Source organism: Poecilia mexicana, unplaced genomic scaffold, assembly GCF_051168715.1.
Source record: "Poecilia mexicana isolate PSO_F unplaced genomic scaffold, ASM5116871v1 scaffold_10, whole genome shotgun sequence".
NCBI classification, from domain to species: domain Eukaryota; kingdom Metazoa; phylum Chordata; class Actinopteri; order Cyprinodontiformes; family Poeciliidae; genus Poecilia; species Poecilia mexicana.
Genome location: NW_028263379.1, coordinates 6118503 through 6142759, shown reverse-complemented (window position 1 = coordinate 6142759; position 24257 = coordinate 6118503). Strand labels below are relative to the sequence as shown.

Sequence of the window (24257 nt, the reverse complement as noted above, 5' to 3'; positions counted from 1 at the left end):
GGCAACAGGTTCAAAAGAAACCTGATCAAATTCAAAGTCAATAATAATTTGGAAATATTCCACAGTGGACTATTCAATTAATTAAATATTTACATGTCATTATTGTTGTTTTGCAATTTATGGACTTACAATAAATTGCAATGTTTCCTTTCTTTTTTTAAAGAAATGTAGGGAAGGTTACCTCATCTCCTTTATACAAACCAGAGACACATAAGCAAAGCTACATCAGGGTAGGTGGGATACTATAACAACATTGGACACATTGTTATACTATTCCACCCACCTTAATGAGGATCCTTTCGGCGTGGCGATCCCGTAGCCTTTGGAGTCCAGGTTACCTCCCACCTTCATGGTGTCGCAGGGCTTTCGCTGCTCGATGTATTCGTTCATGGTGGACTCCAGCAGGTAGGCGTACTTCCCCTTAGACTTGCGGACTCTCTGGACCCCTTCGGCTGTGGTTTTTACAAAGACAGAGGGTTCTGCGCTGCGCATGTATGTCCACATTTTATCAAAGAGGGCAATTTTTGAGCGCTGGGTTGAGGAAAAAAAAAAACAGTGACAAGAAAAGTGAGTAAATACATTTCTAAATGATTTCAACAACTTCAGCCAACTTTTCACTTTTTACTGAACATCTTCAAATTTTGTAGTCCCATGAAAAAGTATTTATCCCTGTAAAGATTTCTTATTTCCTCTAGAAGACAAATGGCATGAAAAATGGTATGAAAAATTATGATGCCCTAAACCTAATAACTACTTGTGTCACCTATGGTAAACTTTCACACTGCTTTGGAGGAATTGTGACCCACTCTTTTGTTTTAATTCAGTGAAACTTAGGTTTTTAAACCTAAACTGCCTGTTTAAAATCACATCTTGCAATCAGATGCAATCAGCATTTTTTCTGTGGAACACAACTCCAACTTATTTGTGGAAAATTTGCCTATTTGCATGTTTCTTTTGGAAGGGATATATCTAAAGAGAGAAATTCAATTTAGGAAGCTGAACTATTTCAAACCGCAGTCCTACTTGACATCCTTTGGTGGGCGTTTATAAAGTCAGTCCAGGAGACACATTAATTTTTCTTTCTGATTAGCAAAAACTCCAAGAGCGAAGACAACAAAGACTGTCAATGTTACCTTCTGCAGTAGTGTAGTGCTTAAACTATTAAAATATGCAGCAATGGACATTAGAGGAGGGCTCTAATGTCCCTAATCGCTGCAAATTCAGGAGTCTACAGGACCATGACCAGTTTCTAATGCAGGTTTAATGTCAATTCAGATATTTTCTGATTTTTTCATCTCATCAGTTTAGAGAAAATTTACCTGAAACCCTGATTATCAAAACTAGCTTAAAAAAGTGAGGCGGGTCTTTGCGTTCTTTTAGCTTAGCAGTGGTTTTCACCTTGTATCTCAACTGTGACCTTCCAGGGGAAAGTGAGGCCTGCAGAGCTTTAGATGTTGTTCTGGTTTCATTTCTGAATGATCAGTAGTTCACCTTTGTGCTCCTGAATTAATTATGTTTGGCCAGACACTTCTGGGAAGGTTAACCACTGTTATATGTTTTCTCCAATTGTGGATAACGACTTTCATAGCAGTTGGCTGGAGTTCCAAAGCCTTAAAAATTGCTTTGTTATCTTTTTGAGACTGATAGATTATCATGGCTCTAACGAAGACACATATAGGGTTGAAACGTTAGTCTCCAGACGCTTTGCACAGCAAAGCTGAAAAATGATCAGAGAGCTCCAGCCCTCTCTGCCTTTGCAAGTTTGACATCATTCAGTTGTGCAGCAACTAATTCAGCCACTTTTTGTGGAAAGATGTGCAGACTGCTTCAACTTGATAGATTTTCATGGCTTTGTTTCTCATCTATTATTGAATTTTTTATATAGAGGAATGATATATGATGAACATGGGTTGCCCATTAGAAAGGGCAAGTCTGCTACAGAGGGAGGACACACCGCTAAAATCCAATCAGGGTGTCACTTACAGAGTACAGTGAGCTTTGATTGGCCTATTGCACAATGTAATGCAATTTACTGCATCACAATGACATGCTCTTCTCCCTTTCATTTAAAATTAGACATGGATACTTCATATCATCATGAAAGGTCTTGATTTGGTAGTTTAGAATTAAAGACATTTTGGTACAGCAAGTGAAACTGACCAAAAAAGTGTGATTAATCAGTCAGTCTGGGATTTTACTAGGAGATAGTTACTTTTTAATGAATGGAAATGTTTTTCTTTTTTCTTTTTTTTTTTTGTTGTTGTCCATTTTCCTTCAGAAATGTAATTAGCATAATTTAAAAGTTGCCTTTAGTATTTATGTAACTCATCATTAATAACATTTCAGTAAAACAAAAGAGCAGAACCATCAGAAATCTGTAAGAGGGACAGTACTTATTCAATGCGCTGTATGAACAAACATTTGAGGTGTTTGCTGCCTTTACAGACTTGAATGAGAGGAAACGGCTGAAAGTAGTGGTTTCCATGGCAACAGACAAAGGAAAAAGCTGAGAATCTCCTACCCTGAAAAACTCTTTAGTGGAGCCAGAGTCCAGAGTTCCATATGCTATCTCCGTCTGTTTGGCCAGATCCTCCGCACTTTCAATGGGAGAAACCATTCTCTCCACAGTCAGAAAGGCAGCCAGGTTAGCCGTGTAGGAGGAGATGATGATTAGAGTAAAGAACCACCAGACGCCACCAACAATACGCCCAGACAGGGATCTACGGCGGGAAAGAAAACAAAAATAAACAAAAGGATTTATCCTCCAACAATCACTATCAGCAAGATCTTCTTCTGCTTCAGTTTATTGACATTAAGCTACTTGACCTTCAACCTTCTGTCAAGATTTTTATAAAATATTTTTTAATCAATAACAAGTCATGTACAATTTAGCATTTCCCCCCTAAAGTTTAAGCAAGACAACAATCTAAGCGGCAATAAAAAGTTTCTCTCTCTTGTAAATGTGACACTTGTGAGAAATAAAACATGACCAAAGTTCAAAAGTTTAAGCAGTTGAACTACATGTTCTAATTCGGCAACACAATTGTTGGGAAACAGGCAACATTGATTTGGAGTCATGTTGACACCTTTCACATCATCAGAGTGTGATGCAAAGGTTATGTCAACTCATCGGCTGATTCATCTCTGGAGCTCTGACCTCACTGCTCAGCACTGGTCTCAACTCTCACTGACTTTCAGTTCATCTATGCTCAAATTCAAACCGAACTATTTCCAGTAAAAGCAGTAAACTAGACAATTCCTTTAGAAACATTGACTCTGTTACACAAACTCTACACTTATTGTAAATTTTCCCCTGAACTGGGCTGTGAACAGAAATGCATCTTGATTGTGTTTGTTTTTCTTCAGCTGCTAGGTTAGAAATCATGGCACATGATAAGAGCTTTTACCCACAGGGTTCTCACACTCAGCAGATATAAAAGACCATTTATTTGTACAATATGTGAGTCATTACTTTGGCTGCTAAAACACAGAAGTGATGCATTTGCTAATGCCGCAATTGTTCTAAGTTTTACATTTTAATTGATGAGTGGGACGTTTTTTTATGCATCGGGAAAAGAACGAATCTGGGCCGTCGCTGACTATGCACACAAAATAACTATCAAACTGGATCAAGCTATGTAAGGTGTCACATATATTTAATCTGAAAACCAGTCGGAGCCAGTGTTCTTTGAAACATTTTGAAAATCCACTTCTCCATGTGAATGAGTCAGTAATTTTATTTCTGTTTTTATTGCAAAATACAAAATACTTACATAACAATTTTGATTTGGTATGGAAATGTTGTTGTAAGGATGATTAATCAATTTATTTTCATGTTTTAGGTATGAATTTGTATGATTAGTACCTGCCAGCAAGCAATGTTTGATTTACAGAAATAAGCTTTAAGCCACTAATGAGCAGAAAATAACTTTTCAGTATTTTTAGAAGTGGAGACTCAAACCCTTCCCTTCCCCCACCTGTTGCCTTACAATGACAGGAAGGTACCTAACAGAAGACCTGATGATAAGAAAGAAAAATGGGTTTCTGTTGCAAAAAGCACAAAAATAAAGACTTCCATGCATTGTCCTTATGAGCAAATGGTGTTTTAAAAATCCAATTGGTAACCTCCGAGTGGCATATCTGCAATGGAACAAGCTACAGGCTGAACAGCCAAGCAGATTACCAATTAATTAACCAGCTAATTTTAGCAAGTTAAACTTATGTCATCCAATAAAGAACAGGCTGAAAAAATATGATGTATTCTGTCCTATAAAACTATAAATACATTTAGTGTGCATTCTATACATTGAGTTTATGTATTAGTGTTTTTTTTTTGTTTTTTTTAGCAGATGTAAGAAAAATAGTAAAAATAACCTTTGGCATTGATAAAGTTTTAGTCTGTGGGCTTTACTTAAAAGCCTTAAACTCTGAGAAAGCACTAAGATAATTAAACCATTGTTGAGGATCTGCCAACATAAGCATATTGTTAGGACACAGAATACCGCCGAGGCCAAAAAAGCTCTAGTTCAATTTTATCAATACTGATAGAAACTTATTTTAACTGAATCAAAAGTTGGCATGAAATGTAGAGGCCTTTTCCTGTAGATAATTACCAAACTAAATTATGATGATTGTTTTTCAGCTGGACATTGTAAAGTATCAACATTAATAAAATGTTGGATATTTCTTACATAACTCCTTTAATCACATTACACACTTACTGCAAAATCTGTAATGTTTTGCAGTAAAACGTTAGGAATATTAGTCAAAGCAGAAATAAAAGACTTATGAGAAAAAAACAAAAAACAATGAGAAAAAGTTAGAAAGCAAATGCAAATGTATAGTTTAATTCCAGTTCATTCTTGTGTTCAGCAATTAGCAGGCTGATTATTTGTTAACCTACCTGGGAGAGATGTCACATCCTTGTCTCATGAAGGCTCCAAGTGAGAACCACAGGCTGTTAAATATGCCAAACTCGTTAGTCGACTCATTGGTCTGGATCTGGCCGTCCTCGTACTCCTCAGTGTGCCACTCATAGGGGCTGAAGCGGCTGACGAGAAACAGCACCACGCTGACGCCGATGTAGGCAAAAACGATGCACATCCAGATCTCATAGGCCAGCGGGTCCAAGAAAGAAAACACTCCGGGTTTGGATTTCTGAGGCTTCTTGATCATGATGGAGATTCCCAGAGACATAAAAGGCTTAGAAAAGTCAATCACTTCCTCTCGCACCAATGTTATGGTCAAAGGCGCCACTGCGATATCTGCTTTCTGTCAAACCAGAAGAATAAAACAGCAAAAAGATTCATCTTCAGTGAATGTTATCATGGCCTTGAAACCTTTTTGAATAACCTTTTTGTATAACTTACACCATACACCAACTCTCCAACCATTCCATTCCAGATTTTGGTTTCTGCATCTCTGGCTCCGTACTTTCCATCACCCACGATTCTCAGCTCATACTTGAAGCCGCAGTGTTTGGCTATCTCTGCAGCCAGATCAACACAGTAACCCTCGTAGCGTTCGTTGTCCACAAACTGGTCGGCGTTCTTTTTCAGCATAACATACGGAGCTTCCTGAAGGAGGAGAACAGGGCTGAATTACAATGAGGGAAATGGCTTCAAACATAGTATTTTCCCCAGGTTTAATGTTCATCAGCTGGCCTCATGGCACCAATTAAATGCTCCTCTGCAGCATCACTTATAAACGCATCGTAAAACATTTGTCAAAGTCTATCAGTTATGAATGCAACATTCATAACTGATAAATTGTTGTCATACTTACGGTCAGTTGTCTTTACCTTTTTCATGTCTCTATGCTCAAATTTCAACATATTTCTTTCCTAATTTGTGTTCTTTGTTATTTTAAGGTCACTTTCATTGTTTTTTGGTGTCAGTCATTTAATGATGTTTTACTTTTGCATTGACATAGAAAATGTAAATAGATGATGCCAAAAAAATTGAAATAAAATGAAATCATGCTAAAAATTACCAAAATGGTGGTGACAACAACTGTTTTGTTTCCCCCGATTGTGTCGTTGCTGGATATATCTTTTTTGGTCACAACCATTTTGTTGTTTTCATTCCAGAATCCAATCTACAGGGAGAAAAAAGCAGAATATTTATGAGCTACAATGACATTGCAGATTTAGAGAAAAGTACACAACAGGGAATTACCATGCCAATACTCGCAAAAGTTATAGCAAAAATAGGTTTTTATTGATCTTTTCAATCAAATAAAAGTATTTTTTGTTACATCATACAAAAAATATTCACAATATTAAGAGTAAAAAAAATGCACTCAAAAATCTGACATTTCATAAGATAGATTTTTGTTTGGCTTTATGCATTCATTGGATGCATATTCAGTTTGATCACACCATGCAAAAAAAAACAAACAAATAAAAACAGAAAAATAAAACCATAACAGGCAACTATTAGGAGCAGTTTTTGTAAACCTTTGAATCTTGCTATGAGGAAATTTTAGACACTTACCTTCACAGGACCATTATCCGTTAATTCCATCACACCCACTGTGTAATTGAGTCTCTTGCCATGTTGATCAAACTGGATGTTTCCAGAAAGTCCGTCCACGTTCACCTGGGGGACACAAAGGAAAACATGTTTGTTCTTTTACATCTTTAGCTGCTTTTAAATATGTGTCCAACTTCAAAATCATTTTAAATGTCCATGTTAAAGATGGGAAAGACTTTCATTTGAGCTTGCCAATCCAGAGTTATTGTTCATGATGGTTAGATGGAACAATTTATAAAAAGACATAATGAGGCAGGTTCGTGTCTCTTCTGTTTAACATCTCAAACGGATGGCGATATTTGTCATTCCTGTCTTTATCGCTTGATAACACTTTAAAAACCTGATTTTCATCATATTTTAATCCAAGAAACAGTCAGAAATATTTTATAATTAACCTTGCAAGTGTTTTTTTTTTATGCAAAGAGGAAAACTTAGATACGCTAGCAGCACACATGAGCGGTTTGCTGTATGATGCCTGCTGGTAGTTTTACCAACTAAGCAAACCTTTCTAAAGTAAATATGCCGAATTCATATGTAGCTGATTATTTGTGGCACAGAAAAGGTTTGCAAAGTACATAAGTAGTCACAAGTCTTCAGTGGCTGTATCTAAGAAAAAGACATTGTTTATCACCGATAGAAATATAACATGGGATTATTGGGAGCAACAGCTTCAGCAAGGTGTCATGGCTACACAGAAATGCTGGGCTAGGTCCTGCTTCTCTGAAGAGGAAAAGGGCTGACAAAGAAAAATACCTGATCAATAATGAGGAAGAGAAATATCATTTTAAAAATATACTCTAAAGATGTCACTGACATTAAGAGGAGTTTTGAAAATAATAGTGGAAAAAGTACATCACAAGTAGGTAAAGTGAAGATTAGATGAATATTTTAATTGAAAGATCAGATTTCAGTAACATGCCCTTCGAGCATTTATCCCCATTTAGACAGTAAATGAATCTTCAGATGACTTTTGTTCTCCGTGTTATTCGATTAATCTGTTTTCTTTTGAATCTGCACAGAGTTTGGTATGTTATTAATGCCACAACATGGAAAACATGTCAGAGAAAAGAAGACATATTGGCACTACTTTATCTATCAAACTTATTTTATATAAATTTTTCAGCAGACTGCTTTGTTTTTGTATTTCAAGCAAATACAAAAACAAAGCATTATTCTCAGTAAACACACATGAATAATGCAAGCTAAAAACCTCAGTCTTTGATCAATCTCTTTGTATTTGGAATAATTTCAGCTTTTTTGGGTGCATTTTGTAAGGGAGAGCTCCTGTTACCACGGCAACAGGTCCTCACCAGTTTAACTGGTGAGCCTTGTTGTGAATGCATTTTGGCATCACAGAGCATGAGATGAATAATACTATGCCTCTTGTTGGGATTCTCTCTCTGTCATGCTCTGCCCATTCGGAAATGGGCAGAGCATTTAGAAAAGACTCTTCTGACGGAAGGTTGATTCCTGCATCAGTGTGTGACCACTGCTGGATGTATTCACACTAATCAACTGATTAGTTTAAGAGTTGGTGTACATAACTGACACATTAAAATGTAAAGGATTCATCACCATAATAAATATCGGAATGCTGAGAAAAAAAACTTTGACCTTCCTTAGCTAGCACAATACATGAACAGTTGTGTTCATGTATTGAACACAACCGTTCAATACAACTGGTGTGAATACAGCTGTGCATTCACACCAGCCTTGCTCAATCGAACTCTGTCTGGTTCATTTGATTAGTAAGTCCGGGTTATTTGTGGAGGTGTAAATGTGCAACTCTGTTGTGAATCAAAAAAGCACATTTTTGGTGCACCTCAAAACTAAAATTCACTGGTTTTTGGTTTTATATACAAACTTCTTATGAAGGTCTCAGTTCATGGACATGTGTAAGGAAGGTAGAACTCTCTTCAGATTCTAAAGTTCTACACATTTTATAAATATCGGGTTTGACACACAGTTGAAGTTAGATGTAAATAAGTCCAGATGGTTTATGTAAATAACCATCAAACTGACAGAGAGCGTACTTCCTTCTTAACAATATGGTCACAGCTGCAGGCAGTGCTTGTATATGTATTGAAGTACTGAGTCAGTGATTTCCAGTCAATGAGTCAGCAATTTTCAACAAAAATTGCAAGAGGATGTCATTTATAGCTGACATTTGGGTGTATATTCTGGAGTATCCTGCTTGCACATATCTGACTGGTAAACGGTAAATACTATTCTAAACAGCTCTTGCAATGCTTTAGTTTTCCATTTATCAGAAATGTGCAAGTATGCAAGGTCATTATTACTAACTGAACTCTGATCGGAAGGCGCATGTATGAGAGCTAATTGGCAACATCAACTGAATACAGGAAACAAATGATCTGCAAATGTAAATTATTAATTTAGAATATAATCCAAAGCATCCAAAATGATTGGTGTCATTTCCTCCTACAGGTTCCTACATAGGAACCTATAGGAGGACAGTTACCTGTTTCAGCGCTCGCTCAATTTCCACTCCCTGAGCCCAAGGCACAGCTGGATTAGCCAGACAGTCCCCTGTGTTGGCCCTCCTTGTGAAGTCAACGCGCTGCTTGTGAAGGTATCTGAAGGCTTCTGTCATCACCTGAACAGCATCGTAGGTCAGCGCTGATGTATACTAAAATGGACAAAATAGGACATGATCATAGATTTCTTTACAAAATATTTAGAACTCCCAGGCCAACATTAAACTAACAGACACCCCACAAATTCTAAGTAAACCTGATTCTAATTCTGAGCTACATCTCCTGCAGTCAGCAGGCCAGAGACCCAGGAAAGGTCACCAGTCCATCACAGGACAACACAGAGATTCAGCCATGCAGACACTCCTACAGGTAATTTAGAAAGAACAATTGATCCTAGTCATTTGGCAAAAGCTGGATTGTAGGAGAAAGCTGGAGAACCAAGAAAGAAGCCATGCATGCAGGACCACAGTGCAACTGAGTCACCATGCAGAACATTGATATATAAATAAAATAAAATGTGTTCCTGTGCTGGACTGGTTTGGTTTGCAACAAAGCACACAGACTAAAATAGAATGTGATTTTAACAACATCCGCTTCTCCATTGTCAATGTTAACGGTTCTACTGCAGCTTGGAGTGTCTCCATCAGGGTCATCAACGATGTAGTTACTATTATATGGAACATTTATAAGGAAATACAAATACAGGAGCATGTTGGGCAGAGGGGTAAAATACGGCAGCTTCCCGGCCAAAACGGGAGACTTGACAGGCATGCAGGTCAGACTGGGGCAGAACTGGTCAAAGCAGTGGAGAAATGACAAATGATAAAAGTTAAGTTTGCAGTTTTGTTTCCAGCATTATCATTTTTGTGTAAACTAGATTATTTCCACTCCATTTACCTTTGATATTTAACTATTGAATTTTGCTCTAATATATATATAGATCCCACATTTTGAATCCAAAGTCAACTTGTTTTTCCTGACAGAATAATCGGACAGTTTCTTTTTGGAACTGTGATACATTAACACAGGATGGCGACTATGAAACACTTAAACCAAAAGAAATATTTTCCTCCCAAGGTTTCATCATCCCAAAACCTGGAGCTGCTCCGGCTCATCATCTTTCCAATATGTATTATTGTCATAATTAGAAAAAAGATAACATGTTATTTTATTATTTTTTTCATAATGAGCCTTTATAATTTACTTTAACTTGCAGATTATCTTGGCTGGCCTGTGTGCCAACATTTACTAGATCCTGTTTTGTTATTTTATTATTCAATAATTTTGCATTATTATTTATTTGTTCCATTTTCAAATGTAAAAAAAAAAAGAGAATTAATGTCAACAAATACATTGCAATAGAATCCTTAAAAAAAATGGAATCAGAGAAAATAAAACGGTCAAATGCTTTAAGCTCACCCGTATTTTGCTGTCTGCTCCTGGATATTCCTTCTCCTCCAGTGCTTCCCATCGTTGGTTAAACTTTGAGACCAAAGGTTCTTCGAAATCAACAATCTGAAAGCCTGACACGTTAGCTCCACCATACTGAATTTTGGAAAGGTCTCCGTCAACAAAACCCTGAAAGCAGAATGGAAATAATTTATTCTGGGGTTGTTGTCTAAATGTAGGGAAACAAATTGATTTAGAAAACTGTGCAGTAATATGACAGAGGAACATTATACAAACTGGATAAACATGTTTAAACTCACCAGATTAGCAATGATGTAGTGATAGCCTTTAATATGTTGGCCAATTTTGATGACCTGCAGGATTATAAACATAAATGGAAGAATTCAGAAAATCATATTATTACAGAAACTATGACTTTATAAAGGATAATTTGAGAGAATTTGTTGTGACTAAACACAGTAAATACAAAATTATTTTTTTAATAATGAAACTATTATTCCTGTATTGGCTAATTTTCATCATAAAACAATTAATTCACAAAAAGCAGATGTAAATCATATCAAATATAAAACACTACATACCTACAGGAAAGAAAAACAAATATTTCTAGACACTGATGTACAGCAGGTAAAATAAGTATTGAACACATCACCATTTTTAATTGTAAAAATATTTCTAAAGGTTTAATTGACAATAAATTTTCATCAGGTGTTGTAATAACCAAACTAATCCATACATAGAAAGAGGTCGAAACAAGTAGGTTCAGAAGTTAAGCTATGTCTAATAATGGGAAATAACAAAAGGAAAATTATTGAACACAAGCAAAAGACTAAAAAAATCACGGATTGATGAATCAGTGAAAAGAGGGAAAACTGCAACTTAGAGACTAGAAAATAACATCCAAATTTTTTGCCAGAACAGATTCTCTGAAGAGGCGACTGGCTGCAAACACTTAGCAGTGATTTGCTAAATTGATGTTTCTAACCGCTAATGTTCATCAATATCCTTCTATAATGAGTAAAAATTTAAATAAAAAACACCTTGTTCATCTTCATTTGTATCACCTTTAATTGAAGTCTTGTTTACAGACTAAACATGCAATCAGTATAATTATTTTGGTTCAAATTTAAATCAGTGGAAGGTTCTAGTTCATCAGGAATTGTTTTTATGAATGGGTTTATTATAACTGAATGTAATTACTGGTCTACTGGGTAATTCTGCTATAATTGAGTTGTTATTGTTTCTTGCTTTCAAGTTTTTTCCCTACTTGTTTTAATTATTGCATCCATTTCCACATTAATGGAATATTTTAATTAAATGAAGGTCGAAATTCACTTAAACAGCAAGCAGCAAAGAACCAGCATGCAAAAGTTTCTGTAGCGGACTCATAAATAAGAATCGCTACACAATTCATGATTATACCACACGCTGTTCAAACCTATTGCTCACACTTGTCTGTCCACAGAGCACATTTAGAAAACTGCACAGCCTGGAGCACCTGCTCCATGATGTCCTTCACTTTGTCCTGTTCGCAGTCCAGGATCACTCTCCTCTCTTTCTTGCTCTCCAGATCTTGGAAGAGTGAGCGGTAAGCTTCGTCCTTCTTCTCATCTTTGAGGTTTCCCACATTGATGGCCGTCACATGCCACTCCTTTATTGCTGCGATGTCCAGAACAACCTGCAGAGTTGTCAGGCCTGGAGACAGAATTAACAGAGAATTATTTAATAAACTTCAGGCTGTGACAGAAACATTAAACAACCATCCAAAGGTAAGTGCTGATATTATGAACATATTATTTTCCACCAAAAAGATCTAACCTGTAATAAAGAACATGATATTTAACCTTAAAGTAACCAGGCCCAAATAAATTTTTTTCAGGTAAACTGTCTAAATTGACTTGTATGTTCTATCTTTATATGTTTGTACAAATTTTAACATGTTTGTGTGAATATGTTTAGTTCTGCAATATTTTGCCTAAAGCCGTCTCAGTGCTGCCCTCCTTGGGTTGAACGGTGGCCACTGCAGTTGGATTCCACAGAACCACGTTCGGTATCATCTGGGTCCACAACATCACCCAAATACAGGAGATGAAGGCGAGAACATCTGACTGCAGCTGCATTCTGAGGATTTTAATTTCCCTTCTGTCCACCACTCCAGACTGAAGTGACTTTTTAGGGCAACTGACAAAATAAAGTGCAGACAGAGATATAGAGGTTCACAAACATCATCACTGCATGAAACAAAGTCAGAAACAATGCTGATCAGAACCAACACAGTATCCTGAATGCTTCAGTGTTTTGCATTAATGTATTTGTCACAAGTGGATTTGCACACAATGGCAAATATATATGGAGAGACTTGGTTCATCACTTCTAAAACCCCCTATGAGATTCTATCTCCTGCAGTCAGACACATTTCTACTCAGGTCCTACTCCTCACTGGACAAATGACTAATTATTCACAGTATGAACTCAGCTTTGAGCTAGAGATTTTGAAATGGTTCCTTCTGTTTTTCTTATGGATGTGTTATGCATTGATGTCTGAGTTCAGCATTTGAAGTGCAACATCTCTTTCACAACATAGCGACTCTTCTGGAACTTTTCTTGTACATTTTATCACACAGAGAATCAAATAATAAACATTATGCATCATTAACTACAACCATCAACAACAAGAATTTCTTAAAAAATATATAGAGATACACCCTTTTTATCTTTATGTGAAATGTAACATTAAGATTTACATAAATACTGAATAAACTGGCTGTTGATGTTTTACAGTCACTTCCTAACTTATGTAAATGTCTCTGTATGATGAGTCACAGTTGCTCTGCCATGTACCTGAAAAACATGTGGGAGGAAAATGGCTGCAGCAAACAATGCACTCAACTACATCAGTACTGCTGATGTCTGATATGGCAGTGTGCTGTGGCTTTATTTGCTTTGAAATTAGTTGCTTAACAGTTTATTTGATTGTGTAATGTATGCTAAATGAATCCCAGAGGATCAACTCATTCCCTGTGATTTCACCTCAGAGACTTCTTAAAAAAGGAAACCACTTTATTTCTGATCCACATAATCATTTCAATAGAAAAGAGGAATTTCATTAATGTAACATAAAAAATAACTGTTTAGTGATATATGTATGATCAAAATAATAATAAAAACTTAGTTTCAGTGTACATTCTCTGAACAGAATCCATGACCATATATTCCTATCAACAACTAGTTTCCTTGGTAAATCTTTGCTGATATTGATTGCTGGCCAACAGAGAGCAGTTAGAGAGTGGTTTGATAAAAGGCTTGGCCGTTTCACTCCAACTCGCCATGCTGAGGTGAAATACAGATGTAATCAATTTCATGCGATACAGCCATAAAAGCATGGCACTGGTGAGGAAAACGGAGGCTTGCAGTTTTATCTAAGAGGGTGGTACATCATGTTTACCATGAGGTCATCATGGTGTACTTAAATTTGACTGTTTTATTAAAGCTTAAAAAATGTGGTAATTACAGTTCAGAATGAGTTACAGGAAAAAATAATAAAAACAAGATATTAGAAAAGGTTTAACACCACATTAAAGCTGGACTGTAATTTTAGATAAATGTGAGCGTGACTGAGAGGTGAAGTGCACCCTGGACAGCTCACCAGTCCTTCACAGAGCATCATAAACATTATTTACAGAAAAACTGAAATGTCTTTGTTGCATATTCCCCCACAATGCCTGTACAGTATTTTGCATAAATAAAATATTTGAGTTACTTGTATAAAAAAAAACCTCAAAGACAAGCGTCACTCCTTTATAACTCCAAGCTCTCCCTGAATTGTTTTCCCCTCAATCAGTTGAGGTAAAAACAATATTTCAAGTTATAATCCTTTGATTTAATGAATGAAACTCTTTGTAAATCAAAGAAATGGCTGAAGACATCTGATAAAACTCCAGCCAGTTTCATAAAAACACTTCAAACCAGGAGCTGGTCAACTTCAAACTACTGCTGTGTGATTTTTGAAAGGACTGATGTATCATTGAGGGTTACCGTCAACCCTCTCCTGTTACACCTCTGCATGAGGAGTCAAGCAACATCAGAACCAATTTCACTTTAAAACATTCGGATGTCAGACGGGAAACCTAGCAAAACTTCTCAAAACCAAATGTGAGTTCAGAGTAAACAAACATGTCTGACTGGGAAGAAGCAACATTTCAGTAGGTTACATTGATCTGTGGAGATCACCACAAAATGAGCCGAGACAATCCAGCATGTTGGATATTCTCTATTTCAACGTCCGTCCAAACAGACCCGATCACTGAAGACATCTGACAAAACATCACACATCGCAGGAATCGGGACAGCTTTAAAACATCTGATAACATCTGATATTGCCCAGTTTGATGGCAAAAATCTTGCCATCAAACTGGGCATTATTAAAATCCAGACTGTTAAAATATTTTACCAAATATTATTTTGCAATGTTAATATTTAGAGTCATAATATAATCCATCCCCAAATTAGCAGTTGATGTATTGATAAAAACAACAAAATCCCATTTTGATAAAGCCATGTTTTTTTTATATATCAAAAAGTAAAGCAAGTAAACTCACATGCATAGTGACATCTTGTGCATATTTCTTTTTCTCTTCCAGCTTTTACAAAGCAGCATTATTTAATGACCTGGGAACAAGAACAAACTGCAACTTCTCTCACTAGCACAAAAACCATCAATTCATTAAGAGAACATTGCAGTCCCAGCAATGAAACTGAATTGTGAATTTACCCAACTCTTAATTTTTCCACCAGTTTACTGGAATGTTTTTGCAGACGGGGTTACCTCCATATATGGTCATTTGAGAGTTGAAGAAATTCAGAAATAAACCCCAAAAGCAAAAATGATTTAGTTCACCCATTAGTTGGAAAGTGCTAATCAAATTCATCATGACCTTTAGTAACTCCAATGCCTCCTCACTTTTTTCTTGAGAAACACCCACACACAGACACGCTCACTTCATTTAGCAGCCGGCTCAGGCGCATACAATCTCTCTCTGTCGTTCTCTCTCCTCCGCTCTCGCTACACTTTGGTTGCCATGGGAATGAGAGGATCACACTGACCTAATTAGACAGCCATGCAATGATGAAATATGCACAACAGGCTCCTTAGTGCTTCCTTGGACGTACATTAGGGAGATCAGGTCATTGCTAGCATCAGCTTGGGGACGATCTAAAACTGCTTGTTCCTCTGATTTTAGAGAGAATCTGAGTGTGATCCTCTGTTAAGTGGAAGGTAGGCTGCCAGGGAAGACACTCAAACAGAACAGAGGAGGAAAAGTACCAGAGAGACTAGACAACAAGCACAGGTTAGGAAACAAAAGGGCTTTACTATGTTCAATAAAGGGAACTCAAAGTCTGTAAGGCGATACGGCTCAGTGGGAGAATTTAAGTGATGTAAATGATAAAGATTGTAAGCTGATCTCTCCTAATCTGTCTGCAGCTCAATGAACTCCATTCAGTCTGCACATGTAGCAATACAACTTGTAAGAGCTGATTTTCCTAAAGTTACCTTAAGCTACTGAGGAGGGAATTCAGGAAGCAGGGCCATCGCCTGCATTTCTGTTCAGGTTTTGCTGAATTCGTTGCTTTATTTGTGCAAAGGATTCACAAAGCATTTTGCCATAGTTCTAGGTCATAGTTATACCTACTCTACAAACAAAAGTGCCAAGATGATAAAACATTTTCTTTTAATTGTAATAATCCACTCAGGATTTTTAGACAATTATTATTATTATTGCATGACATCGACTTTGTTTTGTAAGAAATATTGGCTCTGTGAATTTTGAACATTTTTTATTTTAATATTTAGTTTCATAAAAACTTTTACATGCATTTTAAACTAGAATATTTATTGTTCCCTCTGTATTTTTGTGATATTCATTTCAGAAGTTTGCTCTTGCAATCTAATATCTATTTTTAATTCTTGTCTTAAAGTCCCATCAAAATATTCACTAGGTGAATATTATACACAATAAAGGGGCCAAAATTAATGCAATTATTTGACAGTTTTCCTGTATAATGAGTAATGAGTGCTTATGCATAATCACATGCAAACATTTAAAAATATGCTGAAACATTAGAAGTCTTTTAGATGTGTTTAAGGGAGAAAGTTGGAGCACAAAATGAAGGGAATCTAAAAAGTGATCAGTATTCCAGCCTCTGATCCAAACATGATTTCCTGTAAACCCTGGGAGTTATGTCACAACACTGTTTTTAAATCAACATGTGAGGCTGCACATTGTTAAACACTGGAAGGATGCATCAGCTTAACTGATTTATATGGAGATAAAAAGCATTGATTGGTTCAGATTGTAAAATTCTTATATAGTTGTTGGTACAAATACGCTCCAAACATTAAAACTTGCAGAGTTGTATCAGGAAAAAGGAGGCATGTGTGTCTGATTACAAACAATTGATTTCCATTATGAGAAGCTGTGCAGTACAGATGTGACTGACATCAGCTCTGGTGTAATCCAGACAGAGATTTCACTATTTGCTTCACACAACTGAACTGTTGTGCTTTATTCCAGATTCACTCTCTAATTAATCGATTCACTACAAAGAAAGGAATGCCATAAAAGAAGCCTTTATATAATAACGATTATAGCGTTAAATTCAATACAACATCTCAGTCTACAGTTACTAACATAAAGGAGAACCATATCGATGAATGAATATTCCAATCACCAACTGGTTTCTGTGTTAAATCATTGCTGATATTGATCCCAGGTCGTTAGAGAACAGTTATGGAGCCATTTAAAAGTGGCCTGAATGGTGCATGAAGTGCTTTTCAGAACTGATTTGTCTTTGTGTCATATTTCTGAATTGGAAGCATGTGCAAACTCAGGTTTGCAAACTTACAGCCCTTGCTGATATTGTTATTGTAAGATATGCATTTTTTCAAAAACAATCCTGAAACATTTTTAAAACTAAAAATAACCACTTTCGTCTTTGTAGTAAGAAGCACAAAACCTGGGAAAACCGAAAAAGAAAAGCATAAAGAAACTAAAACGTAATGTTCTCCACAAGAACAGAACATAAATTAAGTCTTTATTCAATGCTTCTTATCACAGTAGCACTGTCAAAAAATGACACTATGTATGCAAATGAGTTTCGCTTTTTATTACAGGCTAGTCACTCTTTACTGGAGAAGAATGCGTTTTTCTGCGGAAGAATTAGTAGATGGCAGCAGAAAATGAGTTGCATGACGCAGTAAAGTGAGATAACTTACTAGAAGCAATTTTTCTGTCATCTTTATTACAGGTTATTATGGGCAGCTTTCGTACCCATTCGCTTTTTGTATTCCCTTGTCTTCTTTGTATTACGTCTTATTCCTAGTGGGTTTAAAAAAGGTTCAGTCTTCTCAGAATACAAAAGCCTGCTCTGTCTGTTAAACCTTTCAAAGAGTGTTCAAAGAAATCTAATCTTACTTTCAGATTTTGACACAATCAGTGTGAAATAGAAATGAACCTCTGATGAAAAGGATCAAAGAACAGTGTCAAATTTGATTTATATATCAGAAAACTCTGGATATTAGTTTGAAGGTACATTTCTTTTCATCTATTTTAGAAATTCAATCTATGATCTTATTCAGGTCAGTAACCTCAGGTACACCTGCTGCTGACGGCAGTAGTTTCATTCATAAATATAGATTTTTTTGTTGTTGTTTTTGTTTGAATATTAAACGTATAACTGTTTTAATCTACCACTTTCTGTAAATGCAAGCTGCTGGGATATAATTCACATCAGACTGTCAGCAACAACCCAAGTAAATCACACATACAAACGCAAAGTAGTTCACACATTAATTTGAAGGTAAAAAATATGTGTAAAGATGTAAAGAAAGCCAAGAAACCAGCTGACATCAGGCAGTATTTTGAAAGCACCAATGCTGCCAAATGCAAATCAATATCAGCCAGTTTAATATTAATAATCCACAAAAAGGTTTACAGTGAAAAGTTAAGAAAAGAAACTTCTAAAAATTATTTTAAAAAGCATGCTAATGATAACGGTTACTGACGATTTTCTAAACACCTAAACGTTCCAGTGAATGCCACTGAAAACTAAAATGAAGAAGAGGAATGATAATTTCACCAAACCAAAGCCAAGAGCCTCTCAAATGATTTTCTGACAAAGGATTTGAAAGAATAATCGACAGACTTGTCCGAGACACACAGAGATCTTCAGAGAGACCTGAAAATAGCATGTTCAGTTATTCCTGTGTCAACAATAAATGCTACTCAAGTCATTAATACACATGATAAACAGCTTGGGCCCAGAACTGAGCCTTGTGGGACACCACAGGTAATATTCAAGCATGCTGATTTGGACTGGGTAACAGATGCTTCACATCCAGGGGTATAAGAACTCAAACAGATTTCCTGTGAGGGTGAGTGAACGGACCAGAGAGGGGACAAACAAAGAGGAATATTACACAAATAAATCCACCGTTATATATTAAGTAAGATTTTCTGGTTTGCAGGCTTTTAGCTCAGTCTGCTTCATGAATCTTGTGAAGCAGTTTAAAGTAAAGCAAACAGTAGTTCCAAACAATTGAAAATTATGAGGGAGATTGCATTGTTTGTGAAATTCCTTCCTCAGTTTCAAATAGCACAGGAAAACTATTGTGGATTCTTAAACAGCTGAGTTGTGGTTTGTTACGTAGCAAAGCTTTTTGTTAGTGCTATTGCCTGACACTCAGAGACCGTTATCGACAGCCTTGTGATAATAAAAGCAGCATTCTGCCCCATGGCACCATCGGGTTCACAATGGAAATCTCACCCTTCAACACAGAAACATATTTGGTCGTTTCCAAATAAAAGAAACTTAGCAGAAGAAGGAGTAACTTTGTGTGCACACATCTGCAGGCATATCTATACTTTTATTTCTGTTTTATTTTACTGGAAGTGGGATGACATACATGCCCTCTGTCTTATTTTATCTAAGTTTATCAGTGACATGTCAGAGCATTTTTTTTATATATTTTATCATCAAAACAGGCTTTTGTGGTGAAAAAGCAGGTTCACTTCACATATATAAGAGATGTAAACAAACGCCACCATTTGGAGCAGGGATGGAAATAAAGAGCTGCAGGTTATTTTATCTCCACTGTGGTATCATGACTGGCTGCACCTCCTCACCCATGTTACATAAAAACACCCTAAAACACATGACCTGCTGTAGCTGACTACACTTGACAAGCTGATTATCACGATCCAACATGCCCTTTAGCTTCACCCTTACAGTGTTAGTTGGATTTTTAAGTGTTTTGTTCAGCAGATGAACTCTGTGAATATGATAATTGCAGCTGGAACCAGTTCATCCAGTCATTCAACTGGTTTGAGCCTTAAACTGAAAACAATGCTGAAATAAATCCCTCAAATTGTTCTTTAAGAGTTCTTGTTTGGGCCTCACCTCGATCGCTGTCATACAGATAGGCGAACTTGTCCCACTTGTAGTACTCGATCAGGCTGAGGAGGGGCCCCTTGATATCAGGCCGCATCTGGATGACGAACTGCTGGTTTCCGTCCAGAGGGAAGCTGGGCGTTATGAAGGACACATGTAGCGTGCCACAAAACGACGTGATGGTGTTGACGGACTTCTTATCATAAAATCCAAAGATGGCGTAGACTCCTCTTGAGAACTGTGAACAAACTGGAAAAAAAACAAAACAAAACAAAAAAAAACACATGGTCAGATTTAAAGCTTGGATTGTGATTAAAGTTATTTAAATCTTAAATTGTTGTGGTGCTTATTTGAGCTTCTGAGCCAAACTCAGAGAAATGTTTTCCTTTTTTGTGCATTTTTAAGCAAACTGGTCAATTTAATTCCTGCTGTAACTCAAAATGATTTACATAATAAATCCAAGGCCTTTAATATGATTACTACACATGAAAGTGAAATATTAAGGGACATCTTCAGCTGATTAATGGATACATGTTAACCTTTTTCTTCACAAAACCAAAATCATCTGACTCAAGATTTCTTTTAACAGTAATCTAGTTAATTATAACCTTTTCACCACTAAATGTGCCAAAGTGTGTTAAACATAGTCTTTAGCACATCTCTGAAGACAATGAAACTGTGCTCTCTTTCTTGTAAGGACGTTTAGTGCACCAACCCATTATTTATTCTGTCTTGCTTTATCATGTCATTATTACCAGACTGTCATTCTGGTGACCTACCAAAATAAAAGCCACAGTATAACTTTTATGGCCATTGTAATTTCTCATCCAAAGACAATAAATAGCTCATGTAAACTCATGTTAAGAATAAACTGATCTTCTGAGTAATCCAGAGAGTGCTGCTTCTTCAACGTCACACTCTGCCCAGTAAATTGGTATGCTGCCTGTAAATGCATATTGATCAAATCTGGAATAAGTTAGTGTTATTGATGTAGACGTGTGTCTTGCTGGGTAATCAATCTAATGAGTACTTTCCTCTAACAATAGTGCAGAGAAAACTGCTGGCAACAAAAACAGACAAAGTAATTGACATGAAGGCTTAAGTTTTCAAATTTCTTGTCAAGGATGAATGTTTTAAGAAACTGGAAGTGATCTTTTAGTTCAGGTGAGGTAGCAATGTGCTGTGGTGAACCGACTGTGACCCTTCAAGAGTTAAAAGCAGGTATAGAAAATGGATGGTGTCTCTTAGCACTATTGTATTTTTCTCAAATTGTCTTTAGTCAAGCAGTTTTATTCTTACATTTTAGGCTGAATGTGCAGCTGATTAAATTTTATGTCTGGTTTTTAAGGTGAAAAGCCTGCAGTAAGCTCTAACTTTGTTCTAGCTCGACTGATTTGGTTGAGTTTACTCCAAACAAAGTTTTACTAATTACTAGAATGTGCAAAAAGATGGTGTTGCCATGACATTGCTGTCCATCGATATTGCCAGAACTTTCTCTGATGACACTTTTGCTGGTTTGCTTCCTGGCTTTGCCCAGGATTAAAACTCTCTAAGCTCATGCTTAGAGACTGGATATCCCCACGACTACACTGCAGCTTATGCCAGAGCAAACTCTGACAACATTTCACTTTATTACCAAATATAGTATTTCACATTCATAATCAATGTCTGCATGCAGTAAGGGTTCTGGTGGTCTTTCTGGGTCTGACTGAGTCTAAAGTAGAATGTCAAAGACTTCTATGTACACTTTGTCAATGACAAATTCAAAAACTTTTAATTAAAGAAGAAAAGCCAAGCACAAACAGTAAATCCTGGGAACAGTGACGACTGTAGAAAAGCCATTAAGTCTCTGTTACATCTGACTGCTTTTCACTGAAACTCAATATTCATTCTTAGAAATCTCACTCCAAACAGAGAACAAATAAGAGACTTGCTTTGTTTCTCCTGCTGAAGAGGTCACCCTAATTAGGCACCAAGAGCAAACTGCTGAAAAAAAGACTGTTCCTCCACTCTCCTGGGTCTGTTAATTGCAACAAAGAGGCTGTTTTTCAGTCCATGTTTCTGCTTTAAAGATAAAAGAAATCCAATTGTTTAGGGAAAATGTGATAAATTAATTTGTACTCCCATCAAAATACAAATACAATATTGTAGCTATATATTGTTATTTTTTCATGCATTTAAAAAAAAAGCAAACCAAATTATGTGAATTCACATAAAATAACAAATATGCTTCATATTTATTTTATCTTTTTTTAAATGTACCTTCCAGTGTCATCTAGAACAAAGCAAATAACTACAACAAAATAACCTCCTTATGTATGCAATAAGTAAGATTATGTTCTGCTGTTCATATTTATTGGCACCCCTATTAAAGAGTACCAAGATCTTTATAAGGTCAAACATTTATCTTCTTTTCATGTTTGATTGCTGAAGAACTACAGCAAAAAGTGAAATTCTGGGGTCAAAAGGTCAACAATAGCAGTCATTAGATGAGACCTTTACAATAGCAAAGTTTTGAGATTGAAACCAGAAAAAAACTTTTTCTGTCCTCCCATCACAGAGGTGAATAAGAAGTGTGCTACAGTCTACTGGGACTTGGACTAGGACAGAGTTCTTTTGGTTATAAAACTAAGACTGAGCTTTTTCGCAAACCACAATCCAGGCGTCTCTGGCCTATAACAAAGGATAAACATCTGGATAATCACCTTATGCCTAATGAGTACGGTGAAAGATCGGTGATGCTGTGGGCTTTTTCTGTTTAAAGGCCATGGGAAGTTTGTCTGTGCATGACATCAGCATGGAATGTGATTCTGGAGAAGTTAACCAGTAAAAGTGAAATGACTGGATATTTCAAGTAATTTAATGATTAGTGATTACTAAAAATATAATGCTCTTTTAGTACGATAATGATTATATTAATGCATCAATTTGCTCGCCAGCCACAAAGTTTACATTTTCCCATGGTCTTCCAATCCTAACCCGTTTTGTGGAGAAGCTACAGAATGAAGTTGAAATGATTGTGTGAAGCAGAATGTTCACAGATCCCTTTATCTTCAAAATTTGGGAAATGCTTCAGAAAAAGACAAAGTGTTGTCCTACATGTCAAAAACTATATGTATGAAAAGAGTAATAACATTTCCAAACATGAACATGATGAAATTCACAGTAGGATTATTCTGAAATCCTACCTTCAGAATAGGTAGTTAAGCTTCTATTATGTTGTATTATGTTGCTGCAATAAAAACTTAATTTATTTTAACAACTTTTATGCATCTTTATAAGGAGTGCCAACAAATATGGCTGGAAATCGTTAAGAGTCCGACATCTTTGTGATCAGGTCAAAATCCATATGATGACTCTGCATCTTGAGTCGATGCAGAGCAACGGTGAACAAATAAAGCCAAGTTTCATTTGTTTGTTTTGATTTGAACATTTGTTTGACCATTGGGTCGTTTATTTTATTAACTATAGCGTCGTCAGCAATAAACCCAAAGTCTGTGGTCATCACAAAGTTGCAATGAACTCATTACACTGAGCTTTCTAAATCTGTTGCAGCAGTGACTCCTGCACCGAGTATCACCACCCAAGGAGAGGGTGTACCCTGCTAAATATATTTAGCTGTCCCAATTAGATGACCTCATTTTCACCATTATTGCTCCACTGCTCTTCCACTGTTTACATGGGGGCTCCATTACTGATCAAAGATTAAACCTGCACCAATTAGCGGTTAATAAAACCAGCTTGTGTTAAATATCAGCAAGAATGAAAGGCACTTAACTGCAAATTCAGCTGATATTTGCTCCCGGCTGACATCCCAAACTTTACATGAGGGGATGAAAGACTGCTCAGTGCCAAACTAGATGTGGAGCTTTAAACTTTTCATTATTTTTTGGAAAACAAACATTTACGCTTGTCTTTCTATTGAAATACAAGACAAAATATGTGGTTCAAGTAAAACATTTTTGTTTTTATGCAATTTATAGGTAATACAGAAGGAAATCAGAAGCACAGTACATCAGTAAAACAATGAGTCAGTGTGCAACACAAACTTGCATTCACACGCTCCACATGTCTCTGTGGTGGTGATCATCAGCAGTCCAGTCACAGCTAGCAGAACGTGACTGTTACATATCTCATCCTCCCCAGCAGCAGCGTTCTCACCAAGAGGAAACGCCTCGAGACTTCGGGCCGTTTTATGTAAAACTGATCTGTCACCAGTTGGTGCGGCAGCTTAAAGCCACCAGCCTTTCTGTCATGCTGTACCCTGAGCAACTATAATTGTTGAACAAGCAAATTTTAACCTTGAAAATCTAAAGGAAGGGAGCGTTTCAAAAACATAGCTGAGCAGTCCTGTCACCTCGATGTAAAA

At 36.5% G+C, this 24257-nt stretch overlaps 1 protein-coding gene across 1 annotated transcript in view; it reads right to left on the bottom strand.

The window, feature by feature from the left end:
• The window catches only part of gria2b (glutamate receptor, ionotropic, AMPA 2b), a 26282-nt gene extending 5869 nt beyond the window's left edge, over nt 1-20413 (bottom strand). Inside the window, exons 1-11 of the mRNA XM_014981983.2 lie at nt 19898-20413; nt 11940-12136; nt 10741-10794; nt 10451-10609; nt 9016-9183; nt 6495-6599; nt 5992-6096; nt 5370-5576; nt 4904-5271; nt 2522-2720; nt 284-531 (exon numbers count right to left, since the gene is read on the bottom strand). Coding sequence (XP_014837469.2) covers nt 284-531; nt 2522-2720; nt 4904-5271; nt 5370-5576; nt 5992-6096; nt 6495-6599; nt 9016-9183; nt 10451-10609; nt 10741-10794; nt 11940-12136; nt 19898-20174 — 2087 coding nt within the window. The 5' untranslated portion in view covers nt 20175-20413. The remainder of the gene's footprint in view (nt 1-283; nt 532-2521; nt 2721-4903; nt 5272-5369; nt 5577-5991; nt 6097-6494; nt 6600-9015; nt 9184-10450; nt 10610-10740; nt 10795-11939; nt 12137-19897) is intronic.
• Between the last annotated feature and the right edge of the window lie 3844 nt (nt 20414-24257).